This window comes from Cavia porcellus, unplaced genomic scaffold (assembly GCF_034190915.1).
Source record: "Cavia porcellus strain 051 isolate PalLab524CR breed Dunkin Hartley unplaced genomic scaffold, mCavPor4.1 scaffold_1, whole genome shotgun sequence".
In the NCBI taxonomy this organism is placed as follows: domain Eukaryota; kingdom Metazoa; phylum Chordata; class Mammalia; order Rodentia; family Caviidae; genus Cavia; species Cavia porcellus.
In genome coordinates, this window is record NW_026947484.1 from 175,906,463 (window position 1) to 175,924,852 (window position 18,390).

The window sequence follows — 18,390 nt, forward strand, 5'->3', positions numbered from 1 at the left end:
TATATAGAAAGATCCTGTCTCAAAAACCAAAATAATAATAGTTGTTGTTGGTGGTGGCATTATTATTATTATCATTATTATTTTACTGGGTCCACTATTTCCAAAAATGATACACCCATATTTGTAATAATGGTGACTGGGGTTGTACAAAGGGAGACTGAAAGCAAAGCAGAAGTCGTGGAGGTAGGACCCCAATTCTGCAAGACCACTTAACCCCGGCATCATAAAACAAAGCAACCTACTTTGGTGGTGATCCTATAGGTGATGTAGGTCTCCATTGTACAGACATGCTTCTTGGGGTCATCAACCGTGACAAAGAGATCTCGAGTCTCACCATCAATGTCATCGTCAAGCTGAAGTCTATTCAGAAGGGACGATGAGGAGGCTGGGCTGGAAGCACCTGCCGGAGTGCCACCGTTGGGCAAAATGAGATCCTAAAGAAAGAAAAAAAATTACCTTTTCAGTTCAGTGAAAACACACAATGGAGAACTTCAGTAAAAGTAGCTGGGTTAGCCAAACCAAAACACACCTCTAAAACACAAAAGTATTTTTGAAATATCTGAGCCTCTCCACACTCAAAGTTCCTTGAGCAAACAGATCTTTTAAGACCAAGAGAAATAAATGGCCTCACAAGTACAAGGTCCTGAGTTTGATTCCCAGTAGAAAGAAAGAAAGAAAGAAAGAAAGAAAGAAAGAAAGAAAGAAAGAAAGAAGAAAGAAAGAAAAGAAAGAAAGAGAGAGAGAGAGAGAGAGAGAGAGAGAGAGAGAGAGAGAGAAAGAAAGAAAGAAAGAAAGAAAGAAAGAAAGAAAGAAAGAAAGAAAGAAGAAAAGTGATGGCAGCATCCTAAGACCAAGTTCATGCCGATTTACCTCCCAGCAACACTGGTTGCAGTGAACCGCCTACAGTTAAACTTCAACAGAGAAAGAACTGTGTGAGCAGACCAAATCCAACCCTCTTTTGCCCTTTCTAAAGACCACCGCCTGGGCCAAGGTAAATATTAAAAGGCCTGAGCTCAGTTAAGCACTGGACATTTTAACAACTCAGTCATCACAAAGAAACAACTAAAACTTATGTGCCTCAAGAAAGAAGTTCACCTTGCCACTTAAGGACTGTGCTTGCCAAAAAAATAAATAATGTATCTGAACCCTGAACTAGTCTCTGCACACAACACCAATTTACAGGAAAGACAGTGGAAGGAGAAACACAGTAAATAATACTCTGGGGATACAAGTAGCAAAACTCATACTATGTGAAGCGAAAGAGAATCAAGACCCAGATTCTTCAACAAACACATTCCAAGAGGAGGAAAAAAGGGACATGGAAGCAGCACCTAAACATAAAACTAAAAAGAACTATTACCAAATACAATAAAATGAAACATAAAAAGTAAAAGATATACAGGATTCAGGGAAATCTGAACACTGACCAGTTGTATTTTTAATATTCACCAATTGTATTTTGGTATTATTAAGTATTATGAAGTCACTAAGTGTGATAACAAAAGCATTTCAAAGACTTCTTTTAGAAATATATAATAAAATATTTATGGATGCCTGATTCATCTGTACATGTGTGTGTGCCTGTGCACGTGTGCATGTGTGCCTGTGCACGTGTGCGTGTGTATGAGTGTGTAAATGTGCGTGGGTTTGGTATAATTATCTGGTGTCTCTCCCCAGGCCTGGAAGTGATTAAACCAACCCCTCTAACCTTTGCCATGGATGGGGACCTTTCAGGAACAGCCTACTAAGGTCTGAAATGCGTGGCCAGACAGAACGGAGGAAAGAGTCAATCATATCATTGTCATGTGCTCCAGATTCCTCCTGGGCCCACACAACCAGGGAAAGCACCCCCCCCCCAGCCCTCATCCCAGGGTGCCCTGGGAATGGAACATACAGAAATAGCCAAGGATCTACAAAGGCCTGTCATCTCCCAAGCAGCACAGCTGCCTCCTGGGACTCCCAGGGCACATCTCATTCTGATGGCACTGTACTCTATGATGGCCTCTTGAAAAGCAGGACCAGCATCACCTCCACCATGAAGACTCAAAAAGACTACATTGTGAGGTGTGGTGGTGCACGCCTAAAATCCCAGTATGTGGGAGACTGAGGCAGGAGGATCACCATTGAGTTCAAAGCCAGCCTGTCTCAAAAAATGGTAAAAACAAAGTCACTTGCACAGAAGTATACTGTCAGTATTTGCTGCACCAAAGGCTGATCAGGTTTCTGGTTCTTAACATTTCTTACAGCTGAATCCCCTCCACTGGGGCTTCACATCCTTACCACTGCCCTGATCACAAACCCTTCTGGGGAGGCACAAAGCTTCTGTTTCGTTTTTCATACATGCTTGTCATACATAATAAACACTTCATCCGGGGAACTGGAACATACACACAGCACACCTAGATCCTTCCTCCTTTCCCGTCTCCCCCTTCCATGATGCTTCTGCTTTTAAAGGCAATCAAGGAGAAACAACATTTTTCCTTGAGGGTTTATACTAGTTTATCCCCAAATGACTCAAGACATGTCCTCATGAAAAATAAAAGCGAAGGAGAACCATGAAAATCTTGGGGACACAGGTTAGGTGACCTGAATGACCTGGTTTCTCAGCCCACAAGAGGCCTCCTGGGGCGAGCATGGCAGCACCGAGCGGGCAGGTGCTGTGAGGTGGTGACCCTCTAGGACAAACATGAGTTCTTGAACCAAGGAGTGAGGGGATCCCTGAGTGCAAGCCAAGGCCTTCTGCCTTATGTTGGCTACTCTACAGTCACTTCTCCACACCACAGCTGGCATGCTGTTCTAAAAATATAAATAAAGAGCTGGGGATTTAGCTCAGCGGCGTAAGCGCCTGCCTAGCACACAAGGTCATGAGTTCGATTCCCGGTACCAAAAAAAAAAAAAGTATATATATAATAAAAATATGCTGGGCTCCTCTTGAAACTCTCACATATTCCATAATATTCAGAAGAAAAGTCCAAACTCCCTCTCACAGCCCACAAGTGCTGACAAAATTGGCACTTGCCTTTTTCTACTCAAGATACAATGGCCTTCCCACTGCCCTGGCTCATCCTGACTTCAGAGCCTTTGTACCTGCTGCTTGCTCTACCTAGAACATGCCTCGTCCCCAGCGTCCAAGATGGTCCAGCTCTTTTCAAGTAAGTGTCTGCTCAAACACCACCTAATGGGGTTTTCTCAGACCATGAAATCTAGAAGTAGTCCTTTACCCCTTCAGTATTCTCTAGCCCCTTCCCTGGATTTATTTTCTTTACAAGACCTTCCACTACTTGAAAATTTACTATGCTTTGATTGTCCAACTCCCTACTAATCTATGAATCCCATAAACCAGAAACTGTGCTACCCCTAGCAGACAGTAGATACTCAAAAGTATTTGATGAACAAACAAATGAACAAATGAATTTTAGAAATGACTCAACTCAATCCCTTATCAACAAAAGGTACTCAACAAATGTCTGTGAAAACCAACATAACTAAGGCTAACCTGAGACACACTGCCTGGTCTTTAACCACAATGACACTATTCACTAACAGTGTGAGTTAAGCATGAGTCTTCATCTCTCTGAGCCCAGATGCCTCACTTGTGAATTGCTATAATGACATAAGTTAGTATACAGAAGTAAATGGAACGGGATACATAAGCAGCAGAAACATCGTCAGGTGCTATGTTACTATTTACACACATTATAAAAAATGAAGATGTGTCTGCTAAATATTTTTGCATTTTCTTATAAACTCTAAGCCTGGGTTCACAGTACACAATAAATGCTGCTGAAAACAAAAATTGCATTAGAGTCATAGTTGGTGTTTTAATGTTTAGTTAATGATTGTATTGTAGAACAGGCCTTGTGGAGAGAATTTACACAGTTAATAAATAAATGAAACTAAGCCAGGCATGATGGCACACACCTGTAATTCCCAGCATTCGGGAGGCTGAGGCAGGAAGATCTCCATGAGTTCAAGACCACTCTTGGCTACACAGTGAGTTCAAAGTCAGCATGGACCATACAGTGAGACCCTGACTCAAAAAAAAGAAAGGAAAAAAAAAAGAAAAGATCTATTGCTACCGAATGCTCATTCTCAGCAGCTACAACAGTACTCCTTCCCCTGCCTGCTTTTTTACCCCAGGAAGACAGACACAGAGCTGGGTTGCTTTTAAAAATTCTGATACAAAGAATTTAGTTTTAAGATCTATTATCAAGGTCAGGCAGCCATAAGACAGAATATGAACATAAATCACTAGTGAAATTCTCTATTGCATTAAGCATATGGTTTATGAAAGTAGCATTTATTAAGATACAATATGTAAGTGATAAAAGCAAGTCATGCTAAACTAATGGACTTTCCCTCATTGATAACTGCTGGAGGGTACCACGGGCACCACGTGACCTTGTTTAGGCAGAGTCTGGCAAAGCCCCTCCAGGTGTCCTCACAGTAAGGGCGGAAGCACAGCTCTCCTGATACCTCCTGTGCCTCACCTGCCATACTTCACCTTCTCAGGCTAGGTACCCAGCAGATGCCTGAGTGTGTCCTACAGAATCCTCCTGAGGGCAGATCTTGCTGTAAATTTGAATTTAAATCCACACTAGAGAATAAACGCAAAGGGAAAGACCTCAAAAATGTTCTGTTCAGAGATGTTTATAAGAGAACAAAGAACACAATGAAACCTGGAAAAATCCCAAAGGCTCAATAACCAGGATATGACCGTGTTTACATTAAGATAGAATGTCATGCACTCATTAAAAATTGCAAATTGAGACTTCTATATAAACTCAGCAAGATGACCACTGGTATTTGCTTTCTCCCTTTTCTACCCATGCTAATTAAATAATCTAAAGAATAGAAATAGAAAGAAGCAATGAGGAAAGGAAAAAAAGGAGAACAAAAAGAAAAATAGTGACAGGAGTCCTACCAACAGTAGTAATTAGGAAGGGTATTATGATATCAAACTTGCTAAGATTGTCCGCTGGATACTGTGGGGGGCTTTGGGCCAGAGGATGTGTGACAGGGATATGCAGAGCTAAGGGCCTTTTGGAGCCACATTCTTAAAACCTCCCGGAATGCATGTTAGAGATTAAAAGCCCACAGGGCCATGAGTCCAAGCAGGACCAAAACACACTGCCTTAAAGAATGAATGCTCCAGCCCTTTCCTCCCCATACTCCAATGTTTCACTTACATTGGCCCAAAGATCCATCATGTAACAGACCACCCTGACCTTCCCCTGTGCTTCCTGATTCTACTAATAAAAAGCCATGGAATCTTCAGCATGGGGCTGTCTTTAAGAGATTCTCTCACACTGAGGGGTCTCAGTTAAGGGCAGTCCCTCTGGGTCTTCTTGGAGTTTGAACTAGATACTGACTTTGATACTCTCATCCTTTGCACTGTGCCACAGTTGTGAACCACAACAGGATATAACCAGGACAAAAAATGAAAACAGAACTAAAGAGCATCTTTACCCTAATTCCTCATGTCTCTTCAGGTTAGCAAGGCTCTCCAAGAAGTCATCCAAGAAAATGTCCTCAACTCCTAGTTTGAAAATACCATTGTCAAATCCAGTCTGGGGCCCTGACTGTGCATGCTGGTTGAATTTCAGCCCACTGGGAAAACTTGGAATTCTGTTCCCAGCGATAAAGACCATGCCCTGCATCTGAAATCACGAAAAGACACCGGGAGTCCCCTCAGGCCCAACTGTCCCACACCCACTGAGCTCCAAGTGACAAACAGTTGCCAGCAGTCTGCCTCAGGAGCCAAAAGTGGGCCAGCTGATTCCCAGTGCACTGAGGAAGCTTTGAAGCATCGCCCAAAACCTGAAAATAGGCACAACTTGAGCCAGCACTGAGGAAAGCCACATTGCTCTGGGACCTTGGCCTGGGCTGCCACAAGCTTCCTGTGCTGGCCTGGGGAACGGTGGTGCCCTCGGACCTTGGCCTGCACAGTCGCCCACTTCCTTCGTGACTCCAGTCAGCACTGAGGAACGCCACACTGCCCTGGGACCTTGGCACATGCCCAGCAGACACCCGGACTCAGGACACCTGCTGGCCCCTCGGGGATACTCCCTACCTCCTGGACCTGTTGTTGACCTTCAGCTCCCACCCTGTCTCCCAGAACCCTGGACTACAGCGGATTAACTGTGCTAGCTTGAAGGGAGATTCAGTAACTATAACCGCCTCACCCAAACAGAGGATCTCAGCAGGCTCCAGTCAGTTTGGTAAGTAGGCCCCTAAAATAGAGGTGTGCGGTGGGTAAAAAGGGCCAGCAGTAAAGTTCCCTCCAACTAACTGTAAGACCTTGGTGAGTCTGGCAAGAGTGTGGGTGACCCTTTCCTGCACACAGAGAACAACAGGCAGGGTGAGGAGTGTGCCAATAAGGACTCCCCTAACTTGGAGAAAATCAAAAGGGCTTACGAGACACTCAGGCACACAATAGGGACACAGTAGGGCCTTAGCTGTCAATACTATAGACAGGGAGATTTGGTGACCTGGAATAACCTGAAGATAAAGTAATAACAGGAACTAAAAGCTGACCTACATCAATACTATTAGGCTTGTCAGCCCAGGAAGAGTACAGGACTCACCCAACAGGCCCTGCAGGGGGAAGTCAGATGACTGGCCATCTCTTCAGTGAGGGACTCAGCAACTGGACAAACACCAACCTTACATTGGGACCCCAAGATACACACTACCTACAGTTGACATAGTGGGATTGAAGGACCAAATATTAACTCGAAAGGGAAAAATGGCAAAATGAAAAAGCAAAATGCAATCTCAAACATCTAGTACACCAGGAGCAAGTACAGGAGACATTGAAATAGAGAACTTCAAAAGTAACACACCAGAAATCTCTGAGAAGATAGCAAGTGAAATAGAAAAACAACTCCATGAGGCTGTAGAGCAAATCAAATTAGAAGTACTCTCCCCTGTAAAGATAGAAATAACAACCACAGTAAAGGAGCTGCTGAGCACAGCTAAAGAAGAAATAGAGAAAAAAGTACAGGAGCAAGGGACACTGATTGAAACCTTGAATGAACACTATAAAAAACAAGCAGAATTCATGAAACAAACTCAAAGAGACAACCAAGAAACAAAACATTCTATTCAGAGCTGGCAGGACTGTTTTAATGAAAATGAGGGTAGGACTTTGGGCCTTGAGGACAGGATTGCAATTAGTGATCATGAAAGGATAGAACTTTTAAAAATAACAAAACAGCATGAAATGACAATCCAGCAGCTTCAAGATGATGACAAGAGCAACAATGTAAGCTTAATAGGCATCAGTGAAGATGCAGGGGTCAATGCAAAAGACACAACTAAAATATTCACAGAAGTAATAGCAGAAAATTTCCCAAACATGGGGGGAAAATCTGATATGCACATTAAGTGAGGCATATAGAACACCAAACAGTCACAACCAACATAAATCTACACCCAGACATATAATAATTAAGATTTCAGACATACAGCATAAAAACAGAATACTAAAAGCTGTTAAAGAAAAGATACAACTCACCTATCAAGGAAAGCCCATTAGGATCACAGCAGACTTTTCAGCACAAACCCTCAAGTCAAGACAAGCTTGGAGTGAGGTATTTCAAGCCCTGGAAGAAAACAACTTTCAACCCAGACTGATGTACCCAGAAAAACTGTCTTTCAAATTTAATGGAGAAACAAGATACTTCCATGACAAAGAACAACTGAAGAAATTCACGTCCACCATACCAACCCTAGAAAGAGTACTGAAAGACATACGAGATAGAGATAAAAAGGGGCACAATCTCCAGAACAACAACACAAGGAAACCACCAGGTAGGACAAGCAATTAAATAAGGGGGGAAAAACAGAAAGCAAACAACTGGAATATAATATGGCAAAGTCAAGCCAGTACATATCAGTGATATCCATAGATATAAATGGCCTCAATTCACCTATCAAAAGAAACAAGTTGACCGAATGGATCAAGAAACATGACCCCACAATATGCTGTATACAAGAAACACATCTGACCAAAAAGGAAACTCATAAATTACAAGTCAAAGGATAGAAAAGAGTATTCCATGCAACAGGACTCAGGAAAAAAAGCAGGGGTAACAATTCTATTTGCAGACCATGAGAACTTCAAACCTAAAATAATTAAAACAGATAAAGAAGGTCACTACATACTTGTTAGTGGAAAAATTCAAGAGGAAGAACTAACAATTATAAATATATATGCACCAAATACAGGAGCACCCAACTATATAAGACAGATACGAATGGACATGAAAAACCAAATACACAAGAACACAATTATAAGAGGGGACCTTATCACAAAAAGATAGATCAAGTAGACAAAAAGTCAGCAAAGAAATAGAACTGAATCATACCTGCAAGCAATTGGACTCAGTAGATGTTTACAGAGTGTTCCACCCATCACATCAGAATACATATTCTTCTTGTCTGTGCATGGGACATTTTCCAAAATAGACCATATATTATCCCATAAAAGATTCCTTTAAGTAACTGCAAAGGTATTGAAATTATCCCATGCATAATATCTGATCATAGTGCACTGAAATTGGAAATGGCAAAAGAAATTGCAAAACCTGCATAAATACATGGAAATTAAATAATAACCTTTTGAACAGATGAAATTAAAGGAGAAATAAAGCAATACCTATAATTCAATGAAAATGCAGAAACAACATACTGCAACTTGTGAGATGCAATGAAAGCGGTCTTAAGAGGGAAATATATAGCAATAAAGTGTCGTATCAAGTAAACAGAAAAAGCACAAATAACCTAATGCTTCATCTCAAGCCTCTAGATAAAGAAGAGCAAGTTAAATCCAAAGCTCATAAAAGAGAGGAAATTGTAAAGATTAGAGCAGAAATCAATGCAATTGAAACTAATAAAACAATACAAATAATTAATGAATCAAAATGCTGGTTTATTGAGAGAATAAACAAAACTGACAAACCTCTAATTAACCTTAACAAGAAAAAGAAAGAAAAAACTCAAATTCACATTGTAAGGACTGAAAAGGGGGAAATCACTACAGATCCCATGGAAATTCAAAAGATCATGAATACCTACTTTGTAAATCTCTACTCACATAGAGTGGAAAACACAGAGGAAATGGACAGATTTCTAGAAACATATGAACTACCAAAGCTCAACCAAGAAGATATAGCAATTTTGAATAACCCAGTATCTATTGGGTTATTGAAATTGAAAATGTAATTAAAAACTTACCAACAAGGAAAAGCCCAGGTCCTGATGAATTCATAGCTGAATTCTACAAGAAATTTAGAGATTTGATGCCAATACTCCTTAAACTTTTCAATGAAATTGAAAAGGAAATAATCCTCCCTAAGTCATTCCTGAAGGCAAGTATTACTCTCATACCAAAACCAGAGAAAGATCCAACCAAAACCAGAGAAAGATCCAACCAAAAAAGGAGAACTATAGGCCAATCTCACTAATAAACACTGATGCTAAGATTCTCAATAAAATCCTGGCCAGCAGAATGCAGTAAATCATCAAGAAGATTATACATCATGACCAAATGGGATTTATCCCAGGAATGCAGAGATGGTTTAACATATGCAAATCAATAAATGTAATACACCACATCAATAGAGCCAGAAACAAAAACCACATGGTCATCCCCATAGATGCAGAAAAAGCTTTTGATAAAGCCCAACACATGTTCATGATAAAAATCCTTCAGAAACTCATAATACACAGTGTCTATATCTTATGAAGGCCAACTATGACAAACCAACAGCCAACAGTTTCAATACTAAATGGACAAAAACTGAAAGCTTTCACTTTAAAGACAGGAACAAGACAAGGATGCCGACTATCACCACTCCTATTCAATATAGTTCTGGAAACACTAGCCAGAGCAATAGACAAGAGAGAGAAATAAAAGGAATAGAAATAGGAAAGGAAGAAGTTAAGTATCACTATTTGCAGATGACATGATACTTTATATAGAAGATCCAAAAAACTCCATTAAAAGACTACTAGAAGTAATAAACAAATTCAGCAATGTAGATGGATACAAAGTAAACGCTCAAAAATCAATAGCATTCCTATACATAAACAAAAAATTCACCAAGAGAGAAAATACGGAAATATCACCCTTCATAATAGCATCTTAAAAAATGAAAAACTTAGGAATCAACCTAACTAAGAAAGTAAAAGATCTATATGCTGAAAATTATGCTATGCTAAAAAGAAGATTGAAGAGGGTATTAGAAAATGGAAGGATATTTCCTGCTCTTGGGTAGGAACAACCAACATTGTGAAAATGGGCATACTCCCAAGACTGTTATACAATACCATTAACATACCTCACAGATCTAGATACAACACTTCTAAAATTCATTTGGGGGAAACAGAAGAAACCTGGAATAGCAAAGGCAGTTCTGGGCAACAAAGGCAAAGCAGGAAGCATCTCAGTTCCTAACTTGAAACTATACTACAAAGCCACAGCAATAAAATCATCATGATACTGGCAAAGAAATAGACCTGAGGATTAATGGAACAGATTAGAAGATGCAAGCACAACTAAAAAGACACTCAGGCACTTGATATTTGACAAGGGTGCTAAACATGTTCGCTGGAAAAACGACAGCCTCTTAAAAAATAATGTTGGAAAAATTTTGGCTCTCCACATGCCAAAGACTCAAACTAGATCCATGCCTATCACCATGCACAAAACTAAAGTCTAAATGGATCAAAGACCTAAATATTAAAACAGAAACACTAAATCTATGGGAAGACAAGGTAGGTAGAAATCTTGGAGACATAGGGGTAGGCAGAGAATTCATGAACAAAACGCAAACTGCACGAGAAACACTTCAAAGAATCAACAACTAGGACCTCATATTATTGAAAAGTTTCTGCACTTCAAAAGAAATCACCAACACAGTGAAAAGAAAACCCACAGAATGGGAAAGAATTATAGCCAGCAACTCCTCAGACAAAGGACTTATATCCAGAACATATAAAGAATTGAAAAACATCAAGTCCCCCAAATTCAAAGAGTCTCTCCAAAAATGGGCATCTGAGATGAACACACTTTCTCAGATGAAGATACACAAATGACAAATAAATATATGAAGAAATGTTCACCATCACTGTTCATTCGAGAAATGCAAATTAAAACAGCATTGAGATTTCATCTTACTCCGGAAAGAATGGCTGCCATCAAGAAATCAACTGATAACAAATGTTGGCAAGGCTGTGGGGAAAAAGGAACACTGCTCCACTGTTGGTGGGAGTGTAGACTGGTGCAACCACTATGGAAATCAGTATGGAGAATTCTCAGAAGACTAGGATTGGAAGTTCCATTCAACCCAGCTATTCCCCTCCTGGGTATTTTCTCAGAAAAACTGAAAAGGTTATGTCACAGTGACATATGTGCACCCATGTTCATAGCAGCACAATTTGTAATAGCTAAATCTTGGAAACAACCAACATGCCCATCAAACACAGAGTGGATGAAAAGATGTGGTATTTTTCTACAATGGAATATTATTCAGCTATAAAAAGGATGATTTTGAGGCCTTCATAGGAAAATGGAGACAACTTGAGGCTATCCTCATTCATGAAATAAGCAAGAACCATATTTATAAATATCACATTGTATCTCTAGTGTAAAAAGTAATAAGAAATATAGGAGTAATAAAACCCAAAATGTGTAATTGCTATTGTAAAAAAGAGAGGAACAGAAAATGCTCTAAAGGATATAACTGCATATATGTTTTAAGTGTATAGGATTGATAACCATATTACTAAATTTCTGTCGGATAGTTGGACAGAACTGTTTGCAGTCTTGCTATTTGAATATCCACTTTGTATGCTTCACTTATGTAATTTGAATAACTATTTGTAAGAATATGTAATTATCAACTAGTGATTTCTTACTGTTTATTTTTTTGAAATTATGTATTATTTCTACCCTTTGTTTTTTTCTTTAAATAAAAAAAATTTTTTAAAAGAAAGAAAATACCATTGTCAGGGAGGAGGGGGACATGGAGACCTGACAGCAAGAACAGGGAGGATGACCAGCAGGGTCCTGCTCACAGGACCTTCTTACTACATGGTGGAGAGAAACGCAAGATAATAGAAGAAGAGGGTGGCACCTGGGCTGGCAGCCTGGTATCTGCCCAACAAGCACAAAGCAGATAAAAACAAGAGAGAGTTGGAGGGGCAGGACTACTACGGGTCAGCTGCTCATGCAAGAACAAACTGGGGCTTTAGGGAATCCACGCACAGAGCAGAGCCAGCCCGTGTTTCCCTGACTGCAAAGACCAGGACTTGACCGTACTCTTCAGTCTTCCTTTCTCTAATGACAGACAGCTCAACTCGTAACAACTTAAGGTCAGGAAGACTTTTTTGTTGTTGTTGTTGTTTTTCGTTTCGTTTGTTGCTTTGTTTCCCCAGTATCGGGGATCGAACTCACAACCTCACGCTTGCCAGGCAGGCACTTATGCTGCTGAGCCCCTAAGACTTTGCTTTTCTTTTGTTTTTGTTTTTGATTCAGGGCTTTGCTATGTTGTTCAGGCTGGCCTTCACTATGTAGCCCAGACTGGCTTCCAACTTGTGTCAAACCTCCTGCCTCAGCTTCCTGAGTGCTGGTATTACAGGTTTGTGCCACGAGACTTGCCAAGAAGACAATTCTAATAATGCCAAGTAGAAACAGAGCTGATCCGATAATTTGCTTGCTCTGATAGGAAGCTAAAGCAGGCCTGCGCTATTTCATCATCCAGTAAAAGTAAACAAAAACCCTAAGACTGCATAATGTCAGCATTCGGATCCAAGAAAACTAAAGCATGTATTAAGTAATCCAGAGTCCTCAAGAGCAGATAAATACACACATGACAGAGCTTTATTACACAAAATAATATACTTTAAGCCACATCTACTTTGTGCTCCAGTCTTTTTTTTTTCAAAAAAGTGAAAAGTAGAGAGAAAAAAATTTAAAGCATAAATTGAAAACAGAAAAGGGCAAGAGTTATACACCAAAATTTAATTCTTCTAAAGATGAATTTAAGAATATAAACCTGAGGAAGCCTACACAATATAGAATGAAGGAAAATGAAAATAGAGCAGAAATACAGCTATTTAAATAGTCTCCATATGTGATTATAAAATATAAGGATGTGCTAAGAATACACCAATAAATCTGGAAATCCAGATTGGTTTTCTCAAAAAAAAAAAAAAAAAAAAAAATGGGCAAAGTAAAATTAAGTAGAGGCAGAAAACCTGAAGATAAATAACCACAGCTGTGATGTCAGAGAAACCGCACTAAAAGATAAGCAAAGCCCCAACAGCTTTATGTTGAGTCCTAATAAACTTTTAAAAGTAAATCCTGAGCCAACCTGCCATTCTTGTGAACCAGCAACAGCCATGTGAGGTCAAGAAGCCAATTCGCCCTTCCATGAGCCAGCAGCAGCCATCCAGGGCCAGGAAAAGAAACAAGAAGCCACTTTGCCCTTCCTGTGAGCCAGCTAGTGCAGAGGCTGGGAGACAAGCCCCCTGCCCCATTCCATAAGCAACTGGCTGAGTTGACAGTAACTGAGGTACAAAAACAACTTAATGCTTGTATAGTGTGACTGACCTTGTGAGCCTAATGCTGGTGGCCTGAGCATCTATTTAGAAGATAACAATACTCAATGAGCAACTATAAGGGGTTTCCTTCTGTCTTGTTTTTGGGTCTCACTGTTTTGTTTTGTTCTGTTTGACTATTTTGTTTTCTTCAGTGTTCTCTTTTGATTGGTTTTATTCTGTTTTATTTGATTGTATTACATCTGATGGTATGGGCAGCAATTTTGAAGATAAGAAGAAGTATTATTGTAACCATTGTTGATTTCTTATTATCGTGTTTGGAAGTTCTATATCATTTTCACTGTTTTGTTTTGTTTTGTTTTGATTGGCTTGTTTTATTTTGTTTGGTTTTATTCTCTTTAAAATGAAATTTTAAAAAGATAAAAATACAGCAAAAATAAAACAAACAAATCCTAAAAAAGTAAGTCCTATTGCATTCAAATATTCTAAGACATATTTAAAAATGCAGAAAGCTTTAAAACCATTTATGAAGGTTACCTAATATCCAATATCAAAATATTAAAACAAAAAGGAAATTAGATCTAACTGTAAATGTCAATAACAAACACCTAATGTGTATTAAAAGAATTTTATAGAAAGAAAAATATACCAGGATCTAGTCCACATGTATTCCAGAAAAACAAGGATGATTTAATGTTAAGAAATCTAAGGCTACTCAACAGTTTGTGTATATAATCAAACAGTTTGTGCTATAATGTGTTGAAGATATCCACAACAATATTTACTGGTAAATATCAGGGGAGCCACTAAAATCTCTAAGTAAAATTATGGCTTTACAAAAGAAAATCTGTAAACATGTTTAAAGAGTATCTATTGGGCCTCGGGATTTAGCTCAGCGGCATAAGCGCCTGCCTTGCAAGCAGGCAGTCATGAGTTCGATCCCCGGTACCGATAAAAAAACAAAAAAAAAGAGTATCTATCAACAAACATCAGCATGGACCCTGAAAACATTATTGTAAATGAAAGAAGCCAGACAGGCCATATGTCCTGTAATTCCATTTATATGAAATGTAAACAGACAAATCTAGAGACAGGAAGCAGACTTTTGGTTGTCAGAGGCTGGAAAAGGGGTGGCAATGGAGTGACAAAGGGACATGTTTTGATGGTGACAAAAATAATCTGGAGTTGAACAGTGATGATGATTGCGTAACCTGTGAATCTACTACAAACCACTCAATTAGAGCCTTCAAAACGGTGAACTTCATGGCATGTGTACTCAATAATAATAAAATGACACAAAATAATGTAAAACACTAGAAACATACCTACTAAATTCAGAAGTGAGATTCTAATACCTAAATTTGTTATTACTAAAAAGCACTCTTGAGATTCTAGGTCAATGGTCACAAACCTGTATCACACATGTCTGGAGCCAGCTATCTATTATTACTGAAAGTTTTAGGCAATGCAGTGATACACAGAATAATACCGAAATACATTCAATGATCTGCCCCCTCACCTAATAGCAGCAAGTCAAATTCTCCTTAATCTAAACTTTAACCTATAACATAGGGAGAAAATATGTTTAAAGCACTTAAAAAGGATAGCTCTGGAGTGATATGTTTATTAAATAATGCTCAGTGAAAAAAAGACACAGACCACATGGTAGACTGAACTAACATTCACAATGCTTAACCTCCCTCTATCACAAGGACCATATAGTTATTATTGCGGGTGATGTCCTACAGGAAGAACCATCCTACCTGCTGATTTTGGTCTTTGTCACATGACCTCCTCTGGCCAATACCACATGAATGAATGCAAAATATGCCAGAGGGGAGCAGAAGCTAGGGAGCCTTCACGGGTTTCCAACAGGTCTCAGGCAGGCTCTGTCTCAGTCTCAGTCTCAGTCTCAGTCTCTCTCTCTTTTTCTCTCTCTCTCTCTCTCATCCTCTTCCTTTTCCTCCCTCTCCCCCTCCTCTGCCTTGAAACTAGAATGTCCTACACGTAGCAGTTCCTTCAGAATGGGAAAGACTCAGAAAAAGCCACCACAGATGACTCACTATCACTGACACACAACATGACGTATAATTAATGTTTGCTGCATATCATTGGATTTTTGGAGTTGTTTATTACCACAGCAAAGCTGACTAGTACGTGTAATTAGAAAAATACTACATAGTTTTCTAAAATCTAGATAAGAAACAGTGATACAAACACTATGGAATTTTAAGATACAGAGATTTACTTTTTTCCCTAGACATTCAAACATGTCTTAACAAGTATATACCAAGTTCTGGGACCTTTTATTAGTAAAATGTTCAGTCCCCACCCTCACTCCTTACCCCCCCACCCCCAAACTGCCACATCAGATATTCTCCAAATCCTCTAAAGTTGCTCACACAAGTATCTCCAACTTGCCAAAGCTGCCAGGCTGTAGTTGCTGGGCTAGCACATTCCCTGAATAGGTTTACAGTTTCCCACTTCGAATTCTGGACCATTTTTATAAGGCAAAGGTGTTTCTTTAGACATGGGTTCAGAGACCACCTATTTTATCAATGGGTTGATAATGTTTAGCATCTGAATGTGTTCCCTAGGTTTTCTATTAAAAAAACCAATGCTGTTGTTGGTAAAACCCATGCATTGGTCCAACGCAAAAGAATATCACCTTAACAAGATCACAAAAAAATTCAAAATGAAAGAGCCCCAGTGCACGTTCTTTGTTTGGCAAAGCTTCTAGTATCTGTCACTGGCTTTTTCTAAAACTCTCCAGACTGGCAAGCACTTCTCCAGACATTCTTGTGATTCTTGGGAACAAAGATTTCCCCCAACTCCCAACCGAATTTAAACAGGATTCCTGTTCACTTCTTCTAAGAATCTACTATTTCAAGCATATTCTGAATGCCTAATAGATATGCGCTAAAGAGCCGCGGGGCTACCAAAGGCAAGCAGACTGGGAGCACCTGTGTTTAAACCCAGTCTAGGTGGGGTACGCACATACAAACCTCTAAGGACGATGCAGCGCAACACTGGTTACAACAGAGCCTAGTACAACAAAGAGGGAAAGGGAAGCATGCAAAGACAACTTCAGAACAGAGAGTACAACCGCCAAATGGCAACACTGGCTGAGGGGAGCTGGGCTGAGGAATCGTTACCTTAACAGGAAGGAGGTAGTTTCAGAAGTTTGGCTCTAAGAATCACAACATGAAGATTCCATTCCTATTACTGGTCAAGTGCACACATGCCATGTGGATGACTCTGAAATCCAAAGAGGCAGCCTTCTAAGAAGTTAGGTTAAACCTCCCAAAAAGCTCAGTTCAGGCAGAAGACTACCTATAAACCTGCTCTCTCTGCTGCCCTCTTCAATGCTATTTTCAGGATCTTGCCAACTGAGAACCCATAAAACTAAATTAATGATCATGGGATTTCTTTTGATAATAAAAATAATCTGGAATTGAACAGTAATGATAATCGCACAACATGTGAATAATACTACACATAATATAATTCATTCCTCCACTGACATTAGGGGAGTAGAAATCATCTGGGTTGTGTGTGTTACAGGCAAAGGCTTATCTACAACATACAGAAGATCACTTAAGAGGTACTACAGAGCCCGGGTCTTGCTCTCTCATGGGTGGCTGTGCTATACCATAATCCAGGTGCTATTTCTTCTCTCTCAGATGGGGACAAGTATCTAGAGTAATTCCTTAATATGCTGGCTCCTCTCCTCCTGCCCACGACCCAATGCCTCTTAACCAGTTCACAGCGTACAAAGCACAGTCCTAAGTTGCACACTACTGTGCTACCACCTAACACAGTAAGGATGGAATGAGCACCCCTGCTGTTTAACAAAACAAGCCAGATACTTCCAGAAAGTTAAAGGAAAGAGAATTTTGGGCATTCAGAACAAAGGCCGAGAAGCAACAATACACTATACATAGCTAATTATATTATAGGTGATCAAGTACTTGATTAATCATCACCCCACACCTGATCCTCTCAAGGGCACGAAAGCACTCAAGTGAGGAACAGAACAGGGCAGGACTGACTATCCATGCCAACTGCCAAATGGTAACTGTGAAGTTTGCTCTTACTGCTCACACTTCTTGTTTGTGTTTAAAGGATCTGTACCATAACAAGACTTTCTAAGAGTCCTACTTCAGAGTAACCAAAAACTCAATGCTCCTTACAACATGGACTCTCTCTGCAATCCAAAGGCAGCATAGGGCCAAAACTTGCATGACAAATTTTGCAAATATACACCCAAAAGTGAATCTTCCTTGGGAGAGAGTTTATAATTTTCAATCTCAAAAATACCTATTTGTGAAGAACCACCTGGACGGCTCTCCTTGAAAGAAGAACATTTGGTCCTACCTTCCTGAATTGATGTGTACAGAACTGGCAAGGTTATCTCCTTGTCTCCTCAAATGGCTTCAAGCAATGCAAATGGGTCTAGCCAAGGTGCTGACATACAGCCCTTGAAGCAATGTAACAGGTCAGTCAGTGATGCCCCGCCTACAGCTCCCAAGTAGTAGCCAGGCCAGTGACCCACACCACCACAAGGTCAGCTAAGACTGAGCTTCACACTGAGCTGCGAGAAAAAAGCCATGACATCCCAGGGCATGATGATTACACATCAAAGCTGAAGCACCAGTCCCAAAACACTAGATACTGTCCCAATTTGTGATATGCAGATTACTCTTTCAACACCTCTCTCTCTCTCTTTGTGCATATTGCAGAGGTGATTTCAGGCCTCCTACTTAGCCCAGCTCATAGCACACACAAACTTCCTGCCTTTCTCTCAGTCACTCATCCCCA

The 18,390-nt window shown here is 40.0% G+C and overlaps 1 protein-coding gene across 1 annotated transcript in view; it reads right to left on the minus strand.

Moving 5' to 3' along the window:
- Snx30 (sorting nexin family member 30) overlaps positions 1-18,390 on the minus strand; it is a 117,642-nt gene that overhangs the window by 53,466 nt on the left and 45,786 nt on the right. Inside the window, exon 2 of the mRNA XM_063260716.1 lies at positions 243-434. Coding sequence (XP_063116786.1) covers positions 243-434 — 192 coding nt within the window. The remainder of the gene's footprint in view (positions 1-242; positions 435-18,390) is intronic.